This window comes from Podarcis melisellensis, assembly GCF_964234715.1.
Source record: "Podarcis melisellensis genome assembly, chromosome: 12".
Lineage (NCBI taxonomy): Eukaryota > Metazoa > Chordata > Lepidosauria > Squamata > Lacertidae > Podarcis > Podarcis melisellensis.
Window position 1 is genome coordinate 43,475,742 of NC_138544.1, and position 21,987 is coordinate 43,497,728.

General features: G+C 41.8%; 1 protein-coding gene across 8 annotated transcripts in view; it reads right to left on the bottom strand.

Moving 5' to 3' along the window:
• Positions 1-524: 524 nt before the first annotated feature.
• CUL2 (cullin 2) overlaps positions 525-21,987 on the bottom strand; it is a 52,737-nt gene continuing 31,274 nt past the window's right edge. For all 8 annotated transcript variants that reach the window (XM_081931688.1, XM_081931686.1, XM_081931687.1 and 5 more), the window contains 10 exons: positions 21,354-21,413; positions 20,308-20,436; positions 20,114-20,200; positions 19,025-19,177; positions 15,655-15,732; positions 8,608-8,674; positions 7,184-7,386; positions 5,060-5,161; positions 2,042-2,158; positions 525-1,137 (listed from right to left, as the gene is read on the bottom strand). In XM_081931688.1, coding sequence (XP_081787814.1) covers positions 1,006-1,137; positions 2,042-2,158; positions 5,060-5,161; positions 7,184-7,386; positions 8,608-8,674; positions 15,655-15,732; positions 19,025-19,177; positions 20,114-20,200; positions 20,308-20,436; positions 21,354-21,413 — 1,128 coding nt within the window. In that variant the 3' untranslated portion in view covers positions 525-1,005. The remainder of the gene's footprint in view (positions 1,138-2,041; positions 2,159-5,059; positions 5,162-7,183; positions 7,387-8,607; positions 8,675-15,654; positions 15,733-19,024; positions 19,178-20,113; positions 20,201-20,307; positions 20,437-21,353; positions 21,414-21,987) is intronic.

Sequence of the window (21,987 nt, forward strand, 5' to 3'; positions counted from 1 at the left end):
TTTAGGAGAGTCAAAAGAGATGACAAAACGCAAATGCATGTGTTTGCAATCCTAATGTAAGTTCAAAGGTTAATCATTTCCCATTGTGCCATTTGCTAGAAAAAGTGCAGCCACTAACAAAGAACTGTTTCCTGGCTCCCTATAACTGGTTTACACACATTAGTCACATGGTTGTGTACTCACACACACACCAATTCTTTTAATACTAGATAAATTGACACAAAGAGCCCTAATCATATTGCAGATGATCAGAATCCCCGTTTCCAGACTTGCACTTCAGTGCTGGACAGCGTAACTTGGAATATGAACAACTGCCTTAACATAATAAAACTAACTAGACCACAATCTCACTGACGTGAGATAAACCCCACTGAGCTTAGTGGGCCTTTGCTTCCAAATAAGAAACACACAGCAACCTGCAGGTAGCTCTATGCAGCTGCAGAACCCATAGATGGAAGTGCAGATAGAACAGTAATTTAGATGTCCTTCAAAGTTAATTTATTAATTAAAATCAAATCACCACAACATATTCCATTTCTTTATTTATTTGACAAGCAGCAGTATCATGTTCTTTTTACATTTTAATGTAGATACAATTATTATGTTATCTGCCATATTACAATATTTAGTCTGTTTTAACTTTGTCTTTTAAGATACATTAAAAAACATCAACTGCAAACGTGGGGGGCATGGAGGGGGTGGAAGGGGGGAAGCATGGTATCCAACCAAAATTTCCACATTTCAGCAATACTTTACTCATTCTCGTTTAGTAAAGTTTTAAGAAATGTCATAATGACATGAGCTTGGAATATCTATAGGCTTTTCATTTCTTTTCGTTGACGCTCATGACGTGGCACTGGTGATGTTGTAAACAGCAGAAAAAACAGGGGCTGCCAAAGTGACCAATTATGGAGACACAGCAGGCCTGCTTTTTTCCCCCCCACAGGACACACCAAGCAGTGACAGCAATGATCTCCGTACAACCATACCTGCAGGATATTAACCTCATGCTACATAGCTGTACTCATCTGCTGAGGACTGGCTCCGCTCAATGTATTGTTTGTCAATCAGAACTTCAATACACTTCTTAATCATGCTGATACTTGGATTAAACCTAGCTCTTGATTGGCTAATGACCTGAAAGAGAGAGAGAGAGATGCTTTATTTAACATACACCTAATTCAAATGAGTTATAAAGCTTCAAAACCAAACCAATGACAACCTTCTGCACATCATTCTAAAAGGGCATACATTCATTTTTTTCCTGAACTGTGGGATAGTTCATATAATATTATTTTTCCTCCTTGTGAACAGTCTTGAGCTTTCCACAGAGTATACAGTCGTACCTTGGTTCTTGAACGCCTTGTGACTCGAACGTTTTGGCTCCCAAATGCTGCAAATCCAGAAGTAAGTGTTCTGGTTTGCTAACTTTTTTTGGAAGCCGAACGTCCAACTTCTGACTGAGTGCAGGAAGCTCCTGCAGCCAATTGGAAGCCTTGGTTTTCGAACGTTTTCGGAAGTGGAACGAACTTCCAGAACCGATTCTGTTTGAAAACCAAGGTACGAATGTACTTCATGTGGAGGAATGCACATGTAAACCTGCTGGTAAAAATGGAAACTGCTGCAGCTATTTCCATAATCAGCACTGCTGGTAAAATGACTTTTGTGACAACAGAAATTATTGCTGTCAGTTGCTGTTCTCGTGTACCACTCAGTTTACAGCACTTCTCTAGGCAACCTCTCACTGAAAGCCCAAGCATCTTTTGGGTGCATTATGACACTCTATGTTGTTTGATTTGCATCTGCTTGGGGATACCTAACATGGCATTTTGTGCCCTGTTTTGTATTTAAAGTTGACAGTTCTAACACCAGAGTTCCAATGTATATATAGCATTAGGGGCTTCCAACCTGGCCAAAAACAGCAATAACCAAACCACTGTCCTTAACAAGATCTCCTACTACATTTTACAAATTTCCACCAGAACAGAATAAGTTACATGATTTCATCAAGTCCATAACACTGGTCGGCACATGCTCTTACCTCCTGAATAAGAGCATTGTGTCGCAGAAGCTTCCGCGCTTTCATGATACGAACTATAGCAGCTTGAAGGTACATTTTTCTATCTTCATCTACAGCGCTTCTGGTTTGCTCCATTTCCTGCAACACACACACATATTAACTGATTTATATACCAAGAGACTGATTCAATAGTCTAAAAAGGTATAATTCAGGGGGTTGGCTGTGAAGTTTGCACCAGGAATGCAGTCGTGGAATTGTATGTTCAGGCTGTGCATTGCACTGTGCTCATAGCTAACACTATGGTTTCTGTTAGTGAATCCTGATGGCGACGCTAATGCTATTGTGCACTTAGAAGTTAAGGTGAGTTGGATTTCAGCAGTGTCTGGATGTGAGACCAGTGAAACACTCTCTAAGCTACTTAACAAAAAGTCAGCAAACTCACAGAGAATACAGGGAGGACTTTGTACCATCCTGGTCCTTGCCTGGTCTGTCCTCCCAGCGTTTGCTTGACCTGTGTATCATCTGGCTGAAGGTAACAGTGTTTGCTCTGCTTAATAGTGTGGGTTATTGCCTGATTGCTGGCTGAGTGAATGCAGTTGGGGGGGGGGGGGTTCCAGGGCCTGCCTTGCTATAACCAGCTTGACACCAAAGGGGTTTGCCACTTTTTTTTTTAAATATTTTTTATTAAGGATTTTCTTGTTTTACAGAAGTGTAGTGCCTCGTATTTTTTTTTTCTTCTTCTTCCACGTAGCGTTTTTACAAATCTGTTTCATTTGTTGAGGCATTAGGGGGAGAAGAAAAAAGAAAGAAAAAAGAAAGGGGGTGGAGAGAGGGAAGATGGATGGGGGTGGGGTCGGGTGGCGGTGTTTCTATTATGTTTAATGTATGTAGAGTTTGGTGTCTGCGTTGCCTGTGTTGTTCACTTGTGTTCCTTTGGTGGTGAGAGAGGTTGGGGTTGGCCTAGGGTGTGATTGTTTGCTTGTGATTGGCTGTGGTGATCTTTGTTTTCGTGTGTGCGTGAGGTGGGTGGGTGTTTTGGATCAGGTTAGCCATATTGATTTGTATGCTGTTGGTGGATTATTGTCATTGTCCTGTTGGGCTGTGTATGTGATAAAGGGGAGCCATACCGGGGTGAAGGCGTCTTCTTCTGTTTGTCCCCGTGTCATTTGAGTCATACGTCAGGAAGAGAGAGGGGCAGGGGCAGGGGCGCCCCATACTGTCAGTCAGGATATAGAAGGCACTGTGTGAAACAGGCCTGTGACCCTCAGCTAGGGTGAGAGCCAGGTGGAGGGGAAGTCTTGCTTTGTGGAAGTTGTGAGTGAGAGGCAGGGGGAAGAGAGTGGCTAAGGGATTTAACATCAACTTCTGGCTGTGTAGGATGCATATAGTACTGGTCCTGAGCTTGCTATTCTGTATTCAAATCTCCAAGCTGCATATGGGGTGAATTATGGCGTGCCAATGCTTCTGGATGGCAAGATTTCAGTGGTGTTGGGCAGGGGAAGGCACATTTTGAGCAGGGGTGGGGGCTGACCACCATCAGGGACAGAGGCCTAGGGATTTGGTCTCCAATCCATATTTCAGCCCTCTGACTCCATCAGAAGTTACTGGTAGCATATCCATTGTCTCCTCTGGTCCGGTGGTGCTGTTGCTGAATGCTAGATTGGTCCATAATAAAACCATGCTCATGCACAGCCTGATTGTGCATAACTAGGGGGTTGAGGTGGGGGTGTTGCTATTGTCCATAAGAGCAACATCTCCTTGGCCAGGAAGCCTCTTGATCTTGGGATGGGCTCAGAGGGTCTGCATCTGGTATTGGGCCAGAAAGACAGGGGTGCTCCTGGTCTACTAAACATCCCTGATCAGGCTTGCTAAAGTAGTCTCTGAGGAGGACCCTCAGATGATAATCTTGGGTGATTTCCATATCCATATCCACATGGAGGCTGCTGTCAGGCCAGCTAGAGACTTCATGACATCCATGACAACCATGGGTCTCTCTCAGATGGCCATTGGTCCAACACTCCAGGCAGGGCACACTCTTGATGTAGCAGGAGTGTAAGGCACTTCCTTGTCATGGTCAGACCCCTGTGATTATCTGGGCGGACACTGGCAATTCTCCCCTGTAAGAATGGTGGGCCCATTCAGATGGCCCGCCTTCAGAGGCATGATGGAGCTGGAGCAGCTCCTTGGGACTCTAAGGAGTTCTAGACCAGGGTTTCCCAAACTTCTCAGCATCCCTGATCACTGGCCCTGCTAGTTAGGGATGGTGGCAGTTATTGTCCAATAACAGCTAGAGACCCAAGTTTGGGAAACTCTGCTCTAGACTATGGACCAGGCAGGAGAAGGCTGGAGCACAAGTGGCTAGTCTCGCTCTGAAGCCAACCGAACACTGGCAAGAATTCACAATCATGCTTGCCATGTGGAAGTGTGGGCTGTGAATAAAGCTCTTTTTGCAGTTTGCATTGTGTCCTCTAGTAGCCAGCCAGCTGAGTAATTATGGAAGGTCCAGAGGTTACTGACTCCCAGCTATCGGCCAGTTGCAATATCCGGTTTTTGGAGAAGGTGGGTGGATCAATTGGATCAGTGAAGTAATAAGACTAATTTGATAAAAGTTTAGTTCATTATGCAACTGAGAGTCAAGAAATATTAATTCTTAGCTTATCTAGATATCTGCCATGACACATGGTTGAAAGGAATGACATTCCTAGTTCGAATATTTTATTTTTCAAGCTGTAATCACTGTGAACAAGTTGGAATGACTAATGCTGTTAGCTGTAAAGGACTGATGAGACTTAGAGCAATTCGGTAAATTGGAAATTCCCAATTTAATCCACACTTCTCAATTTGAAGCCCAGTTTGCACTGGATCGCCTTGAAAATGCCATGCTGTCTATACTAGCAACCTCATTGCAATGATCTTGCTTGTCTCCCATTAACTCTTTCTACTTCTAACACCAAAAAGTTAGCAGTTTTAAAAATAGGTTTCAGTTTTATACTATTCATGCAATTCAAGCTAGTTCATATCAAAGAAGTTGATACTTGCCTGCGGTGTATCTTTTTGCATTGATGTAGTGATTTTAAATTTTGTCCGTTTACTGCTGAAGTTCATATTTAATGAAAAAGTAGACTCTGCTTCTACATCTTCCTGCAATGAGAAAAGCATGTGTATTTCACACACAAATGATGCCAAACACATTAACAGCTTGTCTGTTTCCCCAAGAACAGTGAACAGCTTGCATGAAAAATATCTAGAGTTACATATGGCTTACATCTTCGCTGTTGAAATATAAACATATTGCTATTTTTTTCCTTCAATTTGGCAGGTCTGAATTATTTAACTTCCCTATGGAGCAGTTTGGCAACTCAAGGCACTCAAGATAATGCATTTTACATATATGATTGTTTTTAAAATGAGCCCAGTGCAATTGTTCCACTACGTTGAACACAAAAATGCCTAATGTTGTTAACAAGATTGAAATATAGCAAGACCAATTACTGAAAAATAATTAGAACATGTTTTAGTCTATCAATCCTGTGACATTCCTGGAGAAAGTTAGAAAGTGCACTTCCTTGTCCTCTTAAATTGAATTACAAAAAGGCACTGAGGAAAAATGGACCATTTCTTACAGATAATCTCATTTCAGCCTATGGGGATAGATATAGCTTTAAGAACATGAGTTTGTTGCACTGCTCAAGGATTAGGTTTGTAAAAACTGTCTACTGCCTTGTCTAGGAGACCCACAGTCAGGAATGTTCTGGGTAAGCTGTACTTCAGGATGTTCTTTTTGCTAACTATGGAAACTCAAGTCCCCTCAGATGCACAGGAAACAGGCACACACAGCACTCCAAGCTTCAGTACTTTAGGTGGGGCCCAGTGAGATTTTTGAGGTTTTGTCCATTTTGAGGAGTAAAACTTCAAGTCATTTTTACCAACTGTTTCTGAAAGAACACTGAGTTTCAAAAGCAGTTTGCAAAGGGGCATGGGGACTGGTACTTGAGAGGGACGTGGGTGGCGCTGTGGTCTAAACCACTAAGCCACTTGGGCTTGCCGATCGAAAGGTCGCAGTTTGAATCTGCACAATGGGGTGAGCTCCCGTTGCTCTGTCCCAGCTTCTGCCAACCCAGCAGTTTGAAAGCATATCAGTGGCAGGAAGGTAAACGGCATTTCCATGTGCTCTGGCACTTGTCCCGTTGCACCAGAAGCAGTTTAAGTCATGCTGGCCACATGACCTGGAAAGCTGTCTGTGGACAAACGCCGGCTCTCTCAGCCTCGAAAAGTGAAATAAGCACCGCACCCCTTTGATGGGACTTAATCATCCAGGGGTCCTTTACCTTTACCTTACTTGAGAGGCATGAAGTTCAAGGTTTTTAGGCAGGTGTAATTTGCATTGTTCTCATGGACAATGTGTTAAAATTCCTGCTCCATGATGGCTCTTATGGGATTGTTGTATTTCACATGACATGGTATGTTTTGACTCCACGAAGTGGGAAGTGATAGAGACAGGATGTTTGTGTTACTGTGTTCCGTGAAGTGGGACTATTGTCCTTTGTTCTTTCTCTTTGCTGTGTGATGCTAGAGAGGGAGCCATGTTGCAATGCTCCGTGTGTGTTTATACATAAATAAAGTAGATTAGCCAAAATGCTGAGTTGCTGAGGTCTATTACGCAAGCTGCCAAGACTCTGTGGATCCCTAAGTGTGCCGATGTCTGTTGGCATCGGTCGCTGTGATGTTCGGGCAGAAGAAAGCTTTTGAAGCTCCTGAACGAAAGACCAGGAGGGAGAGAACATGCCAGTCGGGCATGTGTCTCTGCCAGGGTCCTACTCGAGTGTAGGACAAGCTCCTGACAGAGTGTTCCAAAACCACATAAAAATGTGGCCAATCTGAAATTCTATAAGCAAAAGATGAGGAACCTGTGGCTCTCCAGATGTTGATGGACTCCAATTCCCATCACTCCCAGCCAGAATGGTCAATGGTCAGAGATGATGGGAGCTGCAGTTCAGCAACATCTGGGGAAGCACAGGTTGCCCTCCGTTACTATACAAGCTGTGGGCGATAGTGACGGAAGGCAGTGCTTCATCTCCCCCATAAAACAAACACAAAACACTTGCAAATGTCCAGCAAGTGGAGACAGAAGCAAATACATTCTATGTCCCTTTGGCGACGTACCTTCTCAGAGTCATGGTTGATCATTTTGACATCAAGTAACGACTTGATTGTTTTTGTCAATTCCTTCTCATTCATCTGCGTACTGTCTTGAAGTTCTTTATAACTGACAGTTTCACTGTTGTTGAAGGCAAGCAGCACTGCCATTTGGTATGTTGTAACCATGGCTACATATGGTTTGCACAAATAATTCATTTTAACCTCACCTGCAAATCAACAATGCATTTCATGAACCGGTTTAGCTCACATTACAAATTTTTAAAATGGCACTCTCCTTCAACGTGGGGCCAGGCATGGAGTAGCCCAAGGCCTGGTGGTTAACCAAACCAAGCATGCCGAGAAGAAATGAGCTAAGGGTTTTATTAACTGGTTCTCTCAGTGAAAGAAATAACTCAAATATAGCATGTTTCTGTACACATCTGGGATACTGAGGTATATAAAAATTATGCACAGTGTGAGAAAGTGGATAGCAAGACATTTTTCTCCTTCTCTCATAGTACTAGGCCCCAAGACCACCCAATATGGCTGAATGTTGGAAGATTCAGGTCAGACAAAAGAACAAACGTCTTCACACAGCGCATAGTTGAACAGTGGAATTTACTCTCACAAGTAGCAGTGCTGGCCACCTATTTGTAAATTCATGGAAATTAAGGTTATCAGTGGCTACTGGCCATGATGGCTATTTACTACCTATACTGCCAGAGGCAATGTGCCTGTGATTACAAGCTGGTGGGAAATGTAAGTGGGCAAAATATTGTGGAGTTTAGGTTGTGTTTGCTGACTTCCCATGGGCATCTAGTTGGTCACTGTAAGAACAGGATGCTGGACCGAATGAGCTGCCAGTCTGATTCAGCGGGGCTATTCATTTTCAGTCTTTCATTTAGTGTAGTCATATCCACATCCACTACCCCCCAATCCTGTCTCCCGGTGTCTGCATTAATTTGTTCCTTGTACACACACTTCCATAACGGCCTTCTGTCCCAGTTTTCTAGGTCTTGCTAACAAGGACCTTAAACTGTTCCAGCTCAATACACTGTTAAAGAATCAAACTATGCTGAGTTGCCTGTATAATCAACCTGAATCTTATGTTAACATTTTACTTTTTTCAACCTATACTAATAACTGGGTGTTTTCCAAAAGGCTGTCTCAAAATACAACTCATTTCTGGAGAACACTCTGTTAATATCGCAAAGATACAATCTGTAAAGCAATAAATCCTACAGGCAAGCTTCAAAGGAGATGAAATTAAGATACCTATTAGTGCTAAGTCAGCACAACCATATTAACAATGTCAACGAAAGTAATTTTAAGAGGGTTTTAAAAAATTTACTAAACTTCCAAAGGATTTATGGGTTCCAATAATAAAAAACTAGTATTAGCATATTAGAAATTTCCAGAAGGTAAAAAGCATGCACACTTATTTTTACCTGTACAGAGATAATGAAGCCAGGTGAGTTTCCTCCCACTGAAATGCTGACTGTAAAATAATTCAAACTGTAAAACAAAATCATTCTTTGGGTCAAATATTTTAAGAGATTAAGTCCTCAGCCAAATACCTCAAGACAAAGAATTCTGGTTAGTGCAGAGCTTAGCATAATAATACACAATAATACAATGAACCTTCTTCAAATGTCAGATATAATGCAACATATGCTTGTAAACTCATGAAGCTAAAAGATCCAATCACAAAGAAAGTGCAAACACAGAATCATGGAACTGTAAAGTGGGAAGGAACCCTGAGGTTCATCTAGTCCAACCCCCTGCATTGCAAGAATATTTATTAAGAGTTTAACATTTTAATCATCCTACTCCCCATCTGAATACAACATTTTAACCACTGTAGAACTGGGTAGTGGGGTAGTGTGTGTGTGTGTGTGTGTGTGTGTGTGTGTGTGTGTTGCATTGCTACCAGCACTCAATGCTTTTGATAGCATGGTTTGGGCTAGGCCCCACATCTCTGAAAGATCACTTCCTTTCCTACAGACCCTCTTGGGTGTTAAATTCAGCATAGTATGCTGGAGACATGCATCTTTACTCTGGCTTTTGACACTGCATTTTCAGGGCCTTCTTTTGACGAATCTGTTTTAACTATTTTTTAATATTGAAGTTTAAATTGCTGCAATCTGCCCTGGGACCTGATGGTGATGGGTGGATAATACAGTTTAATAAGAATAATAATTACTATTATTACTGCCAACTTTAATTAGTACAATTATTGACATGTACCTTTAACTGGATCTATTAGTATTCCACTGCAAAATATACTTTTTTTTAATTCATAGCTAATCACTTTATATAGATTTTTAATATGATCAGCCACCACCCTGTGAAGAAAGTAACTAGCTCCTTAAGACACACATGAAGCAATTTCAAGCAAGCAACTTGCAAGGCAGGCAGTTCCCGCTCTTCTTAAAGCTTAGATTTGCTGGGCGACTGACAGTGTTTCTAAGGAAATGTGTGTTGGTAACTCCTGAGCACCCCAATGAGTCCCTCTTGGAAGATAGCAAAAAGGTCACTAGAGGAGCCAGCAAATCAGGCTTTGTTTAAGGGTTCCTTAGCTCTAAGAATTAGCTTCAAAAGCTGCTAGGTAAGCCCTAAATTCAGAGCAAGTCATGGATGAGAGGACTATAAAATTTCAAGAGGAGTATTCCTAGTTCCTTTCTTTTCCCCTTACTTTGAGCTAACTAACTATACAGCAGTATCTTCGGAGATGGTAGAATGTAATACCACACACTAGTCTATTTCCTAAGAGGGTTAAATCATATTATTGAAACTGGCCACAGAATCTTTAAACACCACAACAGAACTTTGAACATTCTGTCTTTTGTTAAAGGAGGAATTGGGAGAAAAGCCTGCAATTCTTCAAGCAAATCCAAAGAATGCCTCATGCTATACTTATTATAAAAGATAAACCAAAAGATTAATAATTCACTAATGATAATTAATAAAGGTTTATTACTGGAATTGAGCACTAGATATTCATGAAAGTCAAACGCACACGTTAACAATTCAAGTAATAGCCTTTAGAACTGTATTTCATATCTTTCCTATTAAGAAACATTTATCACTCATTACTTACATTAATTGCTCATTAAATAAAACTGATAGCTACAGTGGAGATTGCTAATACAACATCAAAAAACCCCGGTCTAATTTAATTCACAAGCCTCAGGGGTTAGAATTTATTGGGGCCATCTCCCACTGACACAAGGAGGTTCATAAAAAGAAAAAGCACAGGGGACTTTCCATTTCAGAGCCTCCCCTTTTCCTTTGAAGCCTGTCTGAAACCAGCTCAGAAAAAGGCAAACTCTATCTAAATTCTAAGTACATTAGTTAATTTTGTCTGATCAAATAAATTAGAAAGCGGGATTTAGAAAGCAAATCACTGATTAAAATGACAATTTAAATAGCACAGAGTTAAGCCCTTATTAAGGCTGTTGCTAACATTTCAATTCTGCAAATCTGCAAGAAAGGTTGATGTCAACTAACAATTTGTGCATCAGTCCCGTCATTACCATTCACTATGTAGCAGCATCTGGCCCCAGGGATGTGCACAAAAAAGTAAGCAGTATCCCTTTGTAGTCATGCTGGACAGTCCACTGGTATCAAGCTGTTCCTAATAACCATGGAATTTTAATGTGCTGCATTTCATACCAGTTTGTAGTACTAAAATTTCCTACTAACTTCCCTTGGCCATCTGTAAGGACACACAACGTATTTCTGCTTCTCAGGATTGGGTCAATTTCTGGTTTTCGACAACATGATATACCAGCAGCTAAATACCGCAATATGCTGATATATAACAATGTCTGAAATGTATCTTGGCTGCCTCCCCACTTTACCAATAATTACAATAAAAACAGCAGCACACCAGCTCTCTCATTATAAGCAGCCAGTTTCCAAAAGCCTGTTGGAACAAGAAAGTCTTAACCCTGATGCCCAGTTAACTGCATATGAAACTTAGTAAGAATGTACCACTCGACAAGTTACTGTAGTTATATGTTGTTCTTGTATTTACATGAAAACCAATAACAATTTGGATAAACAAGAAAGAAAGTCTTAAACTGCCAGCAGGAGGACTACAAGGAGGGAGCCTGTCTAGCTTCTCTAAAAGGTAAAGGGACCCCTGACCATTAGGTCCAGTCGTGACCGACTCTGGGGTTGTGGCGCTCGTTTAGCTTTATTGGCCGAGGGAGCCGGCATACAGCTTCTGGGTCATGTGGCCAGCATGACTAAGCTGCTTCTGGTGAACCAGAGCAGTGCACGGAAACACCATTTACCTTCCCGCTGGAGCGGTACCTATTTATCTACTTGCACTTTGACGTACTTTCGAACTGCTAGGTTGGCAGGAGCAGGGACAGAGCAAAGGGAGCTCACCCCGTGGCGGGGATTCGAACCACCAACCTTCTGATTGGCAAGGCTTAGGCTCTGTGGTTTAACCCACAGTGCCACCCGCATCCCTCTAGCTTCTCTAGGGAGTTGCAAAATCTGGAAGAAGCCACTGAGAAGTCCCTCTCCCACATCCCTACCAAGCGTGCTGGGTGGAAGGTTAGAAAGGAATGGCAGCAAAAGTCCAACAATACTGTGATAGTATCTGCTGTCTTTTTATTTCAACTTTTTAGGGCAGGAGAGGGAGTAGAAGGGGAGACCATATAGCCCCAACGTATTAGGAGGCAGGAATCCAGTGCAAACGGAGGATGACAAGAGTGGAACATTTATTAGTTATGCTGTCTGCAGAAGAAGCCGCCAAAATGTGAATTTTACATCGGCAGATAACACAGTTGGCTCCGATGAAATGTGGTTGGTTGTTGAGGCTGTCTCAAGCACTGAGTATTAGTTACAAAGACTGTCCTTACCTGAAAGAAGCCCTCCCTTTATGAACAAACTAGGGACCCGAGTTAGGATTCACCAGCTTCTCTGTACCCAAAAGAATTAGCTCCCACCCACTATCATAACCTTGCCACTTTGATTTCTACAATTCTTGGAACTTGTGAAAAGATGCACGAATTACAGTGGTGGCAGTTCTCGGTTTCCAACCCAAAACCACACAACGACTGATACCACATGAAGGATGGAAGGAACAAGCCTACAAAACCAGCTGTTAGGAATGGGAAAAGTTTAGGAACTTTAACAATGCCTTTTAGGTTTGCTATCATAGGACAGCTATGTTTCTCACCTGGTTTCCTAATATATACGCAGTCGGCCAATCCTCACACTGGTAAAAGTGAGGTAGCTATTTAGAGTGTTCTTGGTACCCAGGCCCCCAGCCTATAAAGGCAGAGAGTACCTCATACTCTCCGAGCAGATTCTTCCAAAACTCTAAAGCATTCACATTTAACAAAATAAAATAATAATAATAATAATAATAATAATAATAATAATAATATAGAGAGAGAGAGACACCCTGCCCATCTGGCTGGGTTTTCCCAGCTACTCTGGGCGGCTCCCAACATAATATTAATAATGATAATAATAAAGCGATAAAACATCAAACATTAAAAACTTCCCTAAACAGTTAACAGCCTAGCAGCAAACAGGAGCTTTAAAGACTCCATGGGAAAAATCACCTCATGGGCAAAGAGCAGATACTTCCCATTCTTCCACTATGTCTAACCCACCAATCCTGATAGTGCTAGGGAGAAAAAAAGCAGTTTTTTAAAAAAGAAAATGATGGTGGAAGAGGAAAGCTAAACTGTTTCTGACTTCTTAGGGAACGAGAAAAGGTTCCCTAGCAGATGGGTGTCAAATTCATTTTATCTGACAAGTTCTGTGTAAGTGCCACAACGGAAGTAACTTCCAGTCTGAAGGCTGACTACTCCTTTCCCCAGAGATCTGAAAAGATATTCAGCAGCCATCCAAGATCTGCAAACAACACAGAACTGGTCGGATTCTTTTCATTTAACTAGTCACTTGAAAACAGAGTGGCCTCTTCCCTTGGTGCCACCGAGTGGCATCAAGAGGTTAGGGCCGAGCTGATGGCTGTCTAAGTGGAGGAAAATAAAAAGCGGTCCTTAAGAGAGCTTGGTATTTTCTTTATGTCAACTGGAGTACATCAGGTTGCAAGTACAAGGCTGTTTTAAAAGGAAAAGCCATCTTTCCCCCCAAATTGCCACAAAAGCAACAAGAAATCAGGAACTATGTTCAAGAATGAATTCTCTGGCTATAAAATGCACAATGCAGACAGAAAGATGTGTCTCATTGTTTCTAATAATGGGAATATGACCCAATCTCTGTTAATCAAAGTTGCCAGAAAGAAAGAAAAAATAAACCCTGACACTAAACATGACATGTGAACTCTTAAGACCATTGTGCTAACAATGTAGATGCAAAAGATCTTCCCATAATGAAGTAATGGAAATTGGAGCACTCTTAGAAATAATATATTCCAATCAAATATCATACGTAATTTGCATTGTGTTTTAGGAGGTAAAGTCTATCACATGAAGGAACTATTTTCATTGGAGGAACAATATTTTGCTTTTTCTTAAAATCCAGAAGGACCAGAGAGTGTCTGAACTATAAAATAAAATGTCAGTAAGCAATTAGTGTTTTCAAAACTGTTAGGAACAAACTATGAGCCAGTGGGTTGAATTCAGTTTCTTTCTTCATGTGTGTGTGTGTGTGTGTGTGTGTGCGTGCGTGTGTGCGCGCACACACACACACACACGTATGAGAGAATATATCTTTCAGTAGAATCAGCAAGAGTTTTATGACACAACTAATCTTCCCCTAAGCACCCAACTTATAACCTACAGAAAGAACAGGTGGTTTTTCAAATTATACAGAAGAACATCAAAAACCGTGCTTGCCAGGGAACACATGATTTATGCTAGCTGTACACATGGGGGGAAAAAACCTGAATCAAACTACTTGGAAACTGAGCATTTTATCCAGACATCTTACTGATATCCCCACATACAAAAACCTTCTTGTTTATTAGAAAAGTCAACAATACTGAAATTTCAGTCACCTTCAAGTTGTAATATACCAGGGTGTTAAAAGTTCCTAATGGTTGCCAGAAGCTTAAAGCTGAGTATTCGCTGCTAAATTTGGGATGTTTCTCACAATTAGCTCCAAAAAAATATTAAGCAGCTATTTGTCCAAGATGAAAGTGGGCAGAGGCAGTGAAAATGTCCAGAGCATTCAGCGCTCAGGAACAAATACATTTTTCTGGTCTAGAAATTAAGATAAATTTCTCAGCAAGTGAGTATGGAATGCCAATGAGTAAAAGCAGCAGAGGGGAGCTATGAACTTATGAACACACAGGTTTGTCTCAATGCACCAATACTACAACCATGAGAATGGGGTCAAGTTAATCAATAGTATAAACTTGTTGTAAATCATAACACATAGGAAAATATGTAGCAAGCAACATATACTGGAAGGATACTGATGCACCCCCTTGTTGGAGACAGTATATAGTATTCCAAACACTTTGTAGGTTTTTTTATGCTTGCAGGTTGCATTGTAACTTAGAGAGGAATACAATTAAACTTCAAATCTGAATGAATCAAAATGGGAATTTTAAAGATACAGTGGTACCTCGGGTTAAGAACTTAATTCGTTCTGGAAGTCTGTTCTTAACCTGAAACTGTTCTTAACCTGAAACACCACTTTAGTGAATGGGGCCTCCCGCTGCCGCCGCGCTACTGCTGCGCGATTTCTGTTCTCATCCTGAAGCGAAGTTCTTAACCTGAGGCACTATTTCTGGGTTAGCAGAGTCTGCAACCTGAAGCATCTGCAACCTGAAGCGTCTGTAACCCAAGGTACCACTGTATGTTTACTGGCAATCTGGAAGTGCTAGACTGGACCTCAACCCTTTTCCTTGCCACAGGAGAATTCTCATAATATTAAAGGATAGGAGATTTGTGCTGTCCTGTTAGCAGAATGTAAGTTATCATACCTACGTTCCTTACAGAACTATACAAGCACTTTGTGACAGCATCCAAACTGAACAAGCATTAAAGTTACAGTGGAACCTAGTGTTATGTACTGTCCTCCTTGCAAAAGCTGTAGGTTACAAGTTCCACTAACCAGGAAGTAGATGCCCCTTGTTGTGAACTTTGCCCTGGGATGCAAGTGGAAGTCGCGCCCCGGCAGCATGGCAGTAGCGGGAGGCACCATTAGTGAAAGCGTGCCTCATGTTATCAGCAGTTTTGGGTTACAAACGGACCTCTGGAACGGGTTGTTTGTAACCGGAGGTACCACTGTATTTATATGCAATGTGAATTATTTCTACACTAACACTGATCAGTTAAAGGCGGCTTTTCTTCTACAAGCTGGTGCCCTCCACATATGTTTGAACTATAGCTCCCATCATCATTGACCAATGGCCATGCTGGCTACGATTGATACGAGTTGGTGTCCAACAACATCTGGAAGGCAACAGGTCAGGGAGGGCTGGTTGAAGAATTTCAATTCTCAACGTAAGACTGTTAGTTATTAAATCTGCAAGAAATCTCCTACTAACCTACCATCTGTACACTTTTTTCCAGTTCCTGAGGAATTGCAAATGTAGATGAAGGCGCCTGAGTCAAAGGCCACGCACCAGCCTGAAAAATAAACACATTAAATACATTGTGTCATACTAAAACTTTTCTAGAAAAGGCATATAAACCAGCCATCATTCTCTCTCTCATACACCCACACTCACACCCACCCACATTATATATATATATATATATATATATATATATATATATATATATATATATATATGCAGGTTTTGGTGTCCTCGGGTGTCTTCCCGTGTAAAAGTTGGGGTGTCTAGGCGACGTTTCGACGAGGTCTCACTCGTCATCTTCAGGCTGGTGCTTTCGGCTTCTTGTTACTGGAACAGAGCAGGATCTCAGTGTTTGAGTTCCTATAAATACTGTTGAGGGGGTGTGGTGTATAGCCTCCAATGTTCTGGGCAGAGAGGAAGTTCCCAGGCTAGTGTGCCTTTTCTTCTTTTGTTCCTTAATTACTTGAGGGATATCTTGAGTGATTTCTTGAGTGATATCCTGAGTACCACTTAGGTGGGTCATTAGGTGTGGATTAGTTGCTAAAGTCTTTGTGTCTTGACCTCTTGAACTTTGTGAAGAGTTTTTCTGAGAAGATGGCTGTACTGCACTTAGTTGTGCTCTGGCTTGGCTTCGTGTATAGGGGCGAGCTGTGGTTTTGTGGCCTGTGTCAGCCAGATCTGTGTAGGGATTGCAGGGGGGTGCAGCATCCGGAGGTGCCACCATGGTTTGGCTACTGGATGGTGTCTGTAATTTATCTGTGGAGAGGGTCTGGGTTTGGGTCTGGTGTGGTTGATTGATGATAGCGTTCTGTGTGCCTCTGGATCTGGTGTCAGTTTTTGTGGGGAGGGCTAATTTCCAGATGTCTGGCAAGCGGGATGTGTCGTCACGCTTGTTCATGTTGTGAGGGTGTTTCTCTATCTCGATGGCTTCCATGATTATTCTCTTGTGGTGATGTTCCATGTTAAAGAGCAATTTGGAATCTGCAAAATTAATTTCGTGTCCTGTTTCTTTCATGTGTTGGAAAAGAGAGGAAGTTTTTTCTTCTTTTTTGACGGCATTCTTGTGTTCTGCGATACGTGCATTTATTCGTCTGTTTGTTTGTCCAATGTACGTGGCTGGGCAGACTTTGCAGGGTATTTCATAGACCCCTTGGTTTTCCAACTGGATTTTATCCTTGGGGTTTCTGAGGATATTGGCTATTTTTTGGTTGGTGCAAAAGGCTGTTTTGATATTGTGTTTATGGAGGATTTTGCTAATTTTATCTGTAGTGCCCTTGATATAAGGAAGGAGGGCCATGCCATTGTTTTCTTCTGTGTCTTGGTTTTTGGGGGGTGTTTCTTTTTGGATTAGCTTCGTAACCCTGTTTTGCTGGTATCCATTGGCAATTAACACATTTGAGAGATTCTGTAACTCAGTTGTCAAGTGGTCTTTGTCAGCCAGGCGTTTGGTTCTGGAGATGAGAGTCTTGGCTACGGAGTTTATTTGTGCAGGGTGGTGGTGTGATTGTGCATGTAAGTAGCGGTTGGTGTGTGTTTTTTTCCGGTAGATAGTGTGTCCTAGGGAGCCATCAGGTTTTTTGTAGATTAGGACGTCAAGGAAGGGAAGTTGGTTGTTGGCTTCTATTTCCATAGTGAATTGTATTTTGGGGTGTAGGCTGTTGAGATGTGTGAGGAAGCTATCCAGTTTTTCCTTCCCGTGTGGCCAAATTACAAAGGTGTCGTCAACATATCTGAGCCAAAGTTTGGGTTCGTGTATAGGGGCGAGCTGTGGTTTTGTGGCCTGTGTCAGCCAGATCTGTGTAGGGATTGCAGGGGGGGGGGGTGCAGCATAATGACCCACACCTAATGACCCACCTAAGTGGTACTCAGGATATCACTCAAGAAATCACTCAAGATATCCCTCAAGTAATTAAGGAACAAAAGAAGAAAAGGCACACTAGCCTGGGAACTTCCTCTCTGCCCAGAACATTGGAGGCTATACACCACACCCCTCAACAGTATTTACAGGAACTCAAACACTGAGATCCTGCTCTGTTCCAGTAACAAGAAGCCGAAAGCACCAGCCTGAAGATGACGAGTGAGACCTCGTCGAAACGTCGCCTAGACACCCCAACTTTTACACGGGAAGACACCCGAGGACACCAAAACCTGCATATATATATATATATATATATATATATATATATATATATATGTGTGTGTGTGTGTGTGTGTGTATACATACATACATATACAATATATACATACATACATACACACACACGCCATGACAGCCAAGCTGAATCACAGCAACCTTATTTGAAATTATGGGGTGCAAATGGAAACCCATGGAATACCATAAAAAAGTTTCAGAACACAAAACAATAGGAAGAGTTGGCTCAAAAGCAGAGAAAGACTCTCCCATCTGTCAAAGCCAGCTGATAAGGGTTTCAGCCTTGATTGCTACAGGCTGAAAACTATGGCTGCTTTCCCTATTAGCAACCAAGGAAGGAAGGAAGGCTGGGTTGACTAGAGATTGACTGTTCGGGCACATACTGTTTATCCTCCCATACTGCATCCATCCAAGCTATACCTGGTTGTGATCACTCTGCTTTTCTGCTCTTGCCACCTTGTCCCCGGAGTTGAGTGAAACGCTTCAAGCCTTGGTTTAAAGCAGGCCTACTAACATGGGTCCCAATTTGGCCTGCAAGGTTCCCCACAAACCACACCCATCTATCCCATATCTGCATTTCTGGACACAATTATACAGAGACACCTGGGAGTTTTGAACACGCTCCAAGTTGCTCCTTCGTAAGTGCTGCTCCCTATCACACATATAGCTTGGCCACGCTAACTGTATTCAGACATTCAGGGTGAACATATATGAACTTAAAGTGGGGCGCAAGTGACTATGCACATGCAAACCCCAGTCCCAATGCACTGAATGTGGGAACGCCCTCCCAGCAGATGTCAAGGCAATAAGCAACTATTTTACTTTTAAAAGACATCTGAAGGCAGCCCTGTTTAGGGAAGTTTTTAATGTTCAATGCTGTACTGTATTGTGTTTTTAATATTTGGTTGGGAGCCAACCAGTGGTTGGGGAAACCCAGCCAGATGGGCGGGGTATGTATGTATGTATGTATGTATGTATGTATGTATGTATAAATAAATAATAATAATAGTAATAGTAATAATGTCTGAATTGGAACAGGCATGCACAGCAATATTAGCAGCAAGGCCTGCATGCTCACTCCCACCCCCTATCTCCACTTTAAGGCCACATGTGTTCATCCTGAACGCATGAAGAAGGCTATTTGAAATGAAGCAACACGCACACACACATGCGCACACGCCTCAAATACCTGAAGAACGTATATCTGAAAACTAATTCCCAAATCTACGACGGTGTCCTGATTTTTTATAAAGTTGTTGAATTTGTTGTTAAGATCTGCACTGACACTCATGTCTGTATACATTCGATGGAGCTTGCTAGTAAACTCATAACCACAGGCTTGCTGGAAAACAAAAAATGCACATACAAGATTTGTAGTTAAGGCACACATAGACAGTCAGCAAGTGAGTAGCCTGCTTTTGTTTTAAAGAGCTACATGATAAAATACTGAACAGGCACACCATCTGCACTTTTGAGGACAAGTTTTAAAACCACTCCAGCACTTGGAGGTTGGAGGTGTGGTGACACTAGGGTTGCAATTGTATTTCTCTTTTAAAAGCTACTTGATAATAGTGGATATGCTCACACTCTCGACTGTAATCCAGAAAACCACCTAAAAGGGCTTTAGGCATGAGAGCAAGGAGGTGCTCAACCTAAGTGGTGCCATGAGGCTCAACAAACAGAACCAACAGCCATATACACACTGATCACAGCAGTACCAGGACTAGTTTTGGCTGTTCTCAAGATACCAGCTGATGAGCTCTGCAGAACCAGACTGTGGTAGCAGACAAAATTAAGATGCATATTTCATTCAGCAAAAGCTCCACAACGGGTGGGGAAGCTGTGACCACATGTTGTTGTACTACAACAACTCCCATCACCCATAGCCATTGGCCAGGCAGGCTGGGGCTGGCAGGAGTTGAGGCTCCAATAACATCTGGACATCTCAACTGTGCTGAGAATGGCAAGGAATGCAATGTGCCAGCTTGCAGCTTTTGGGCACCATCTGCTGGTTGGTTTTTAAAATGACAAGCATCAGCTTGCTAATTCTCAGATAAAACGTACAGACTGGACAAGCCCACCAGCTTTTCGGGGGTGGGGGTGGGTTTGTAATCGTATGATTTTATAAGCACAACTAAAAGCAGGTTCCTAAAATTAGGTCAGATTCTAAGCATGTTTAGGGACATTTCCTTAGAATCAGCTTAGTAGCAGCTTAAAAGTGTCAAGAACGGCTACTACTGTACTGTTGATTTTACTGTTCTAGTAAGCTGGAAATTACCTTCAATTTGTTAATCATAGCTTCTTCAGAGTCCATGGACATAGACAAACCATGTATAAGTCGTTTTGCCAACATTCTGGCATAGAACTGTATAGAAGAAGAGCAAGAGTTCAGATTTCGTTGCATTTCAAGACACATTCCGAGAGAGGAAAAAAACCAGAATAGAAATAATTTTTAAAATAGCGATTACTTACTTTTTGGAAAACATCTTTGTCGTCAATGTATTTGAAAACAGTAATGAAGCTAGTAAGTTTGTCTTCTACTTCATTTTCTGTCATGCCTTTTGCGGATTTTTTTAGCAAGTTGTCACAATACTTGGCCAGCTCAAGTGTAAAGAAAGAAGAAAAGGATATTCGTCAAGCAGAATAGTGTTAAGGTGGGACTAACAACGTAGTTAAGGCAGCATAGTTGTGTCTTCTTTTGCAAAATGTACGTGCCACGGCGAGTACTTTTAAGAATGCACAGATCAAGTGTCCAAAGAACGTCACATACACTTTCAGTTATTGTTAAGGCTTGTAAGTCAAGGATGGGCAACCTGCAGTCTTCTAGATGATACTGGTTTACCACCAGCCATGCTGACTAGGGCTGACGGGAGCTGGCATCCTACAACATCTGGAGGGCACACAGGTGTCCCACCATGGTTGTATGTTACGACCAGGGGTCTTACCCTTTTTTAAAAATGTATATCTTTATTGTTTTAAAATAGATACATTTATGCCAGGAAAGCAAACAAACCAACAAAGGAACATACAATCAAATAAAACTATAAATTGACAAACAGACATAGTTACATTCATAGGATCATGGAAAGAAAGCACTTTGCATTCTTTAAACCAGGGTTCAGCAAACCTTTTCAGCTGTGGGCTGGTCCACTGTCCCTCAGACCATGTGGTGGGACGGACTATATTTTTTTTGGGGGGGGGGAATGAATGAATTCCTATGCCCCACAAATAAACCAGAGATGCATTTTAAATAAAAGGACACATTCTACTCATGTAAAAACACACTGATTCCCAGACCGTCCGCGGGCCAGATTTAAAAGGCGATTGGGCTGCATCCGGCCCACAGGCCTTAGGTTGCCTACCCCTGGTTAAGACAAAGCAAGGACCATTTTGCCTCAACAGGGCATCTCAGTACTTAGATGCACTGGTCTGGAAAAGCCTTTGAAAAATCAGAGGATGTTACCTGAATAAAGTTAATGCTTACATCTAAAGACTTTAAACAAGTATCTGGTACTTACCAGCTCAGGAGCTTTGCAGATAGACTTTGGTTCCCTATAGTTCACTACGGATGTCAAGGCCTATTTAGGAACACAAGAAATATATCAGCCCCACTCACATGGTCATACATAATATCAGAGGCAATTCCAAGTGGGTCCCGAACAAATGCATATAGGCTCTATCATGCTTCTTGAACTAGATCCTGGCAAAATCAAGCTCTTCACAACTGTTTTCAATTACTAAACATTTATTGGGTGCTAGCAGTGTGCTGTAAGGTACAAAAGTGTCTATCAGGTATACACACAAAAACAAGAAACACAAAAAACCCTGCTCTGGCCACTGGGTAAACCTAGTGTAAAATGTAAGGGTGAAAAGTCAAGCCCTTCCCACTAACTCAAGACTGAAACATTCAAGTAACTGCTTTTAAGAAAGTCTCAGGACAATATTGGGGAATAGGGTGCCTGCTAGATGCAAAGCATGCTGGGAGACATGAATATGGGTGTCTGTTATTAAGGACTGCATTCAATGTCTGCAAAGGATATGTGTTTTAGGAACACCAAAAACTAGATTTCCAAGATTTTAGAAATTGTGGGTTATATTCAGTGCTAGACAGGTACAGAAGAGATCCAATGAAGTAAATGAAACTAAGCCATG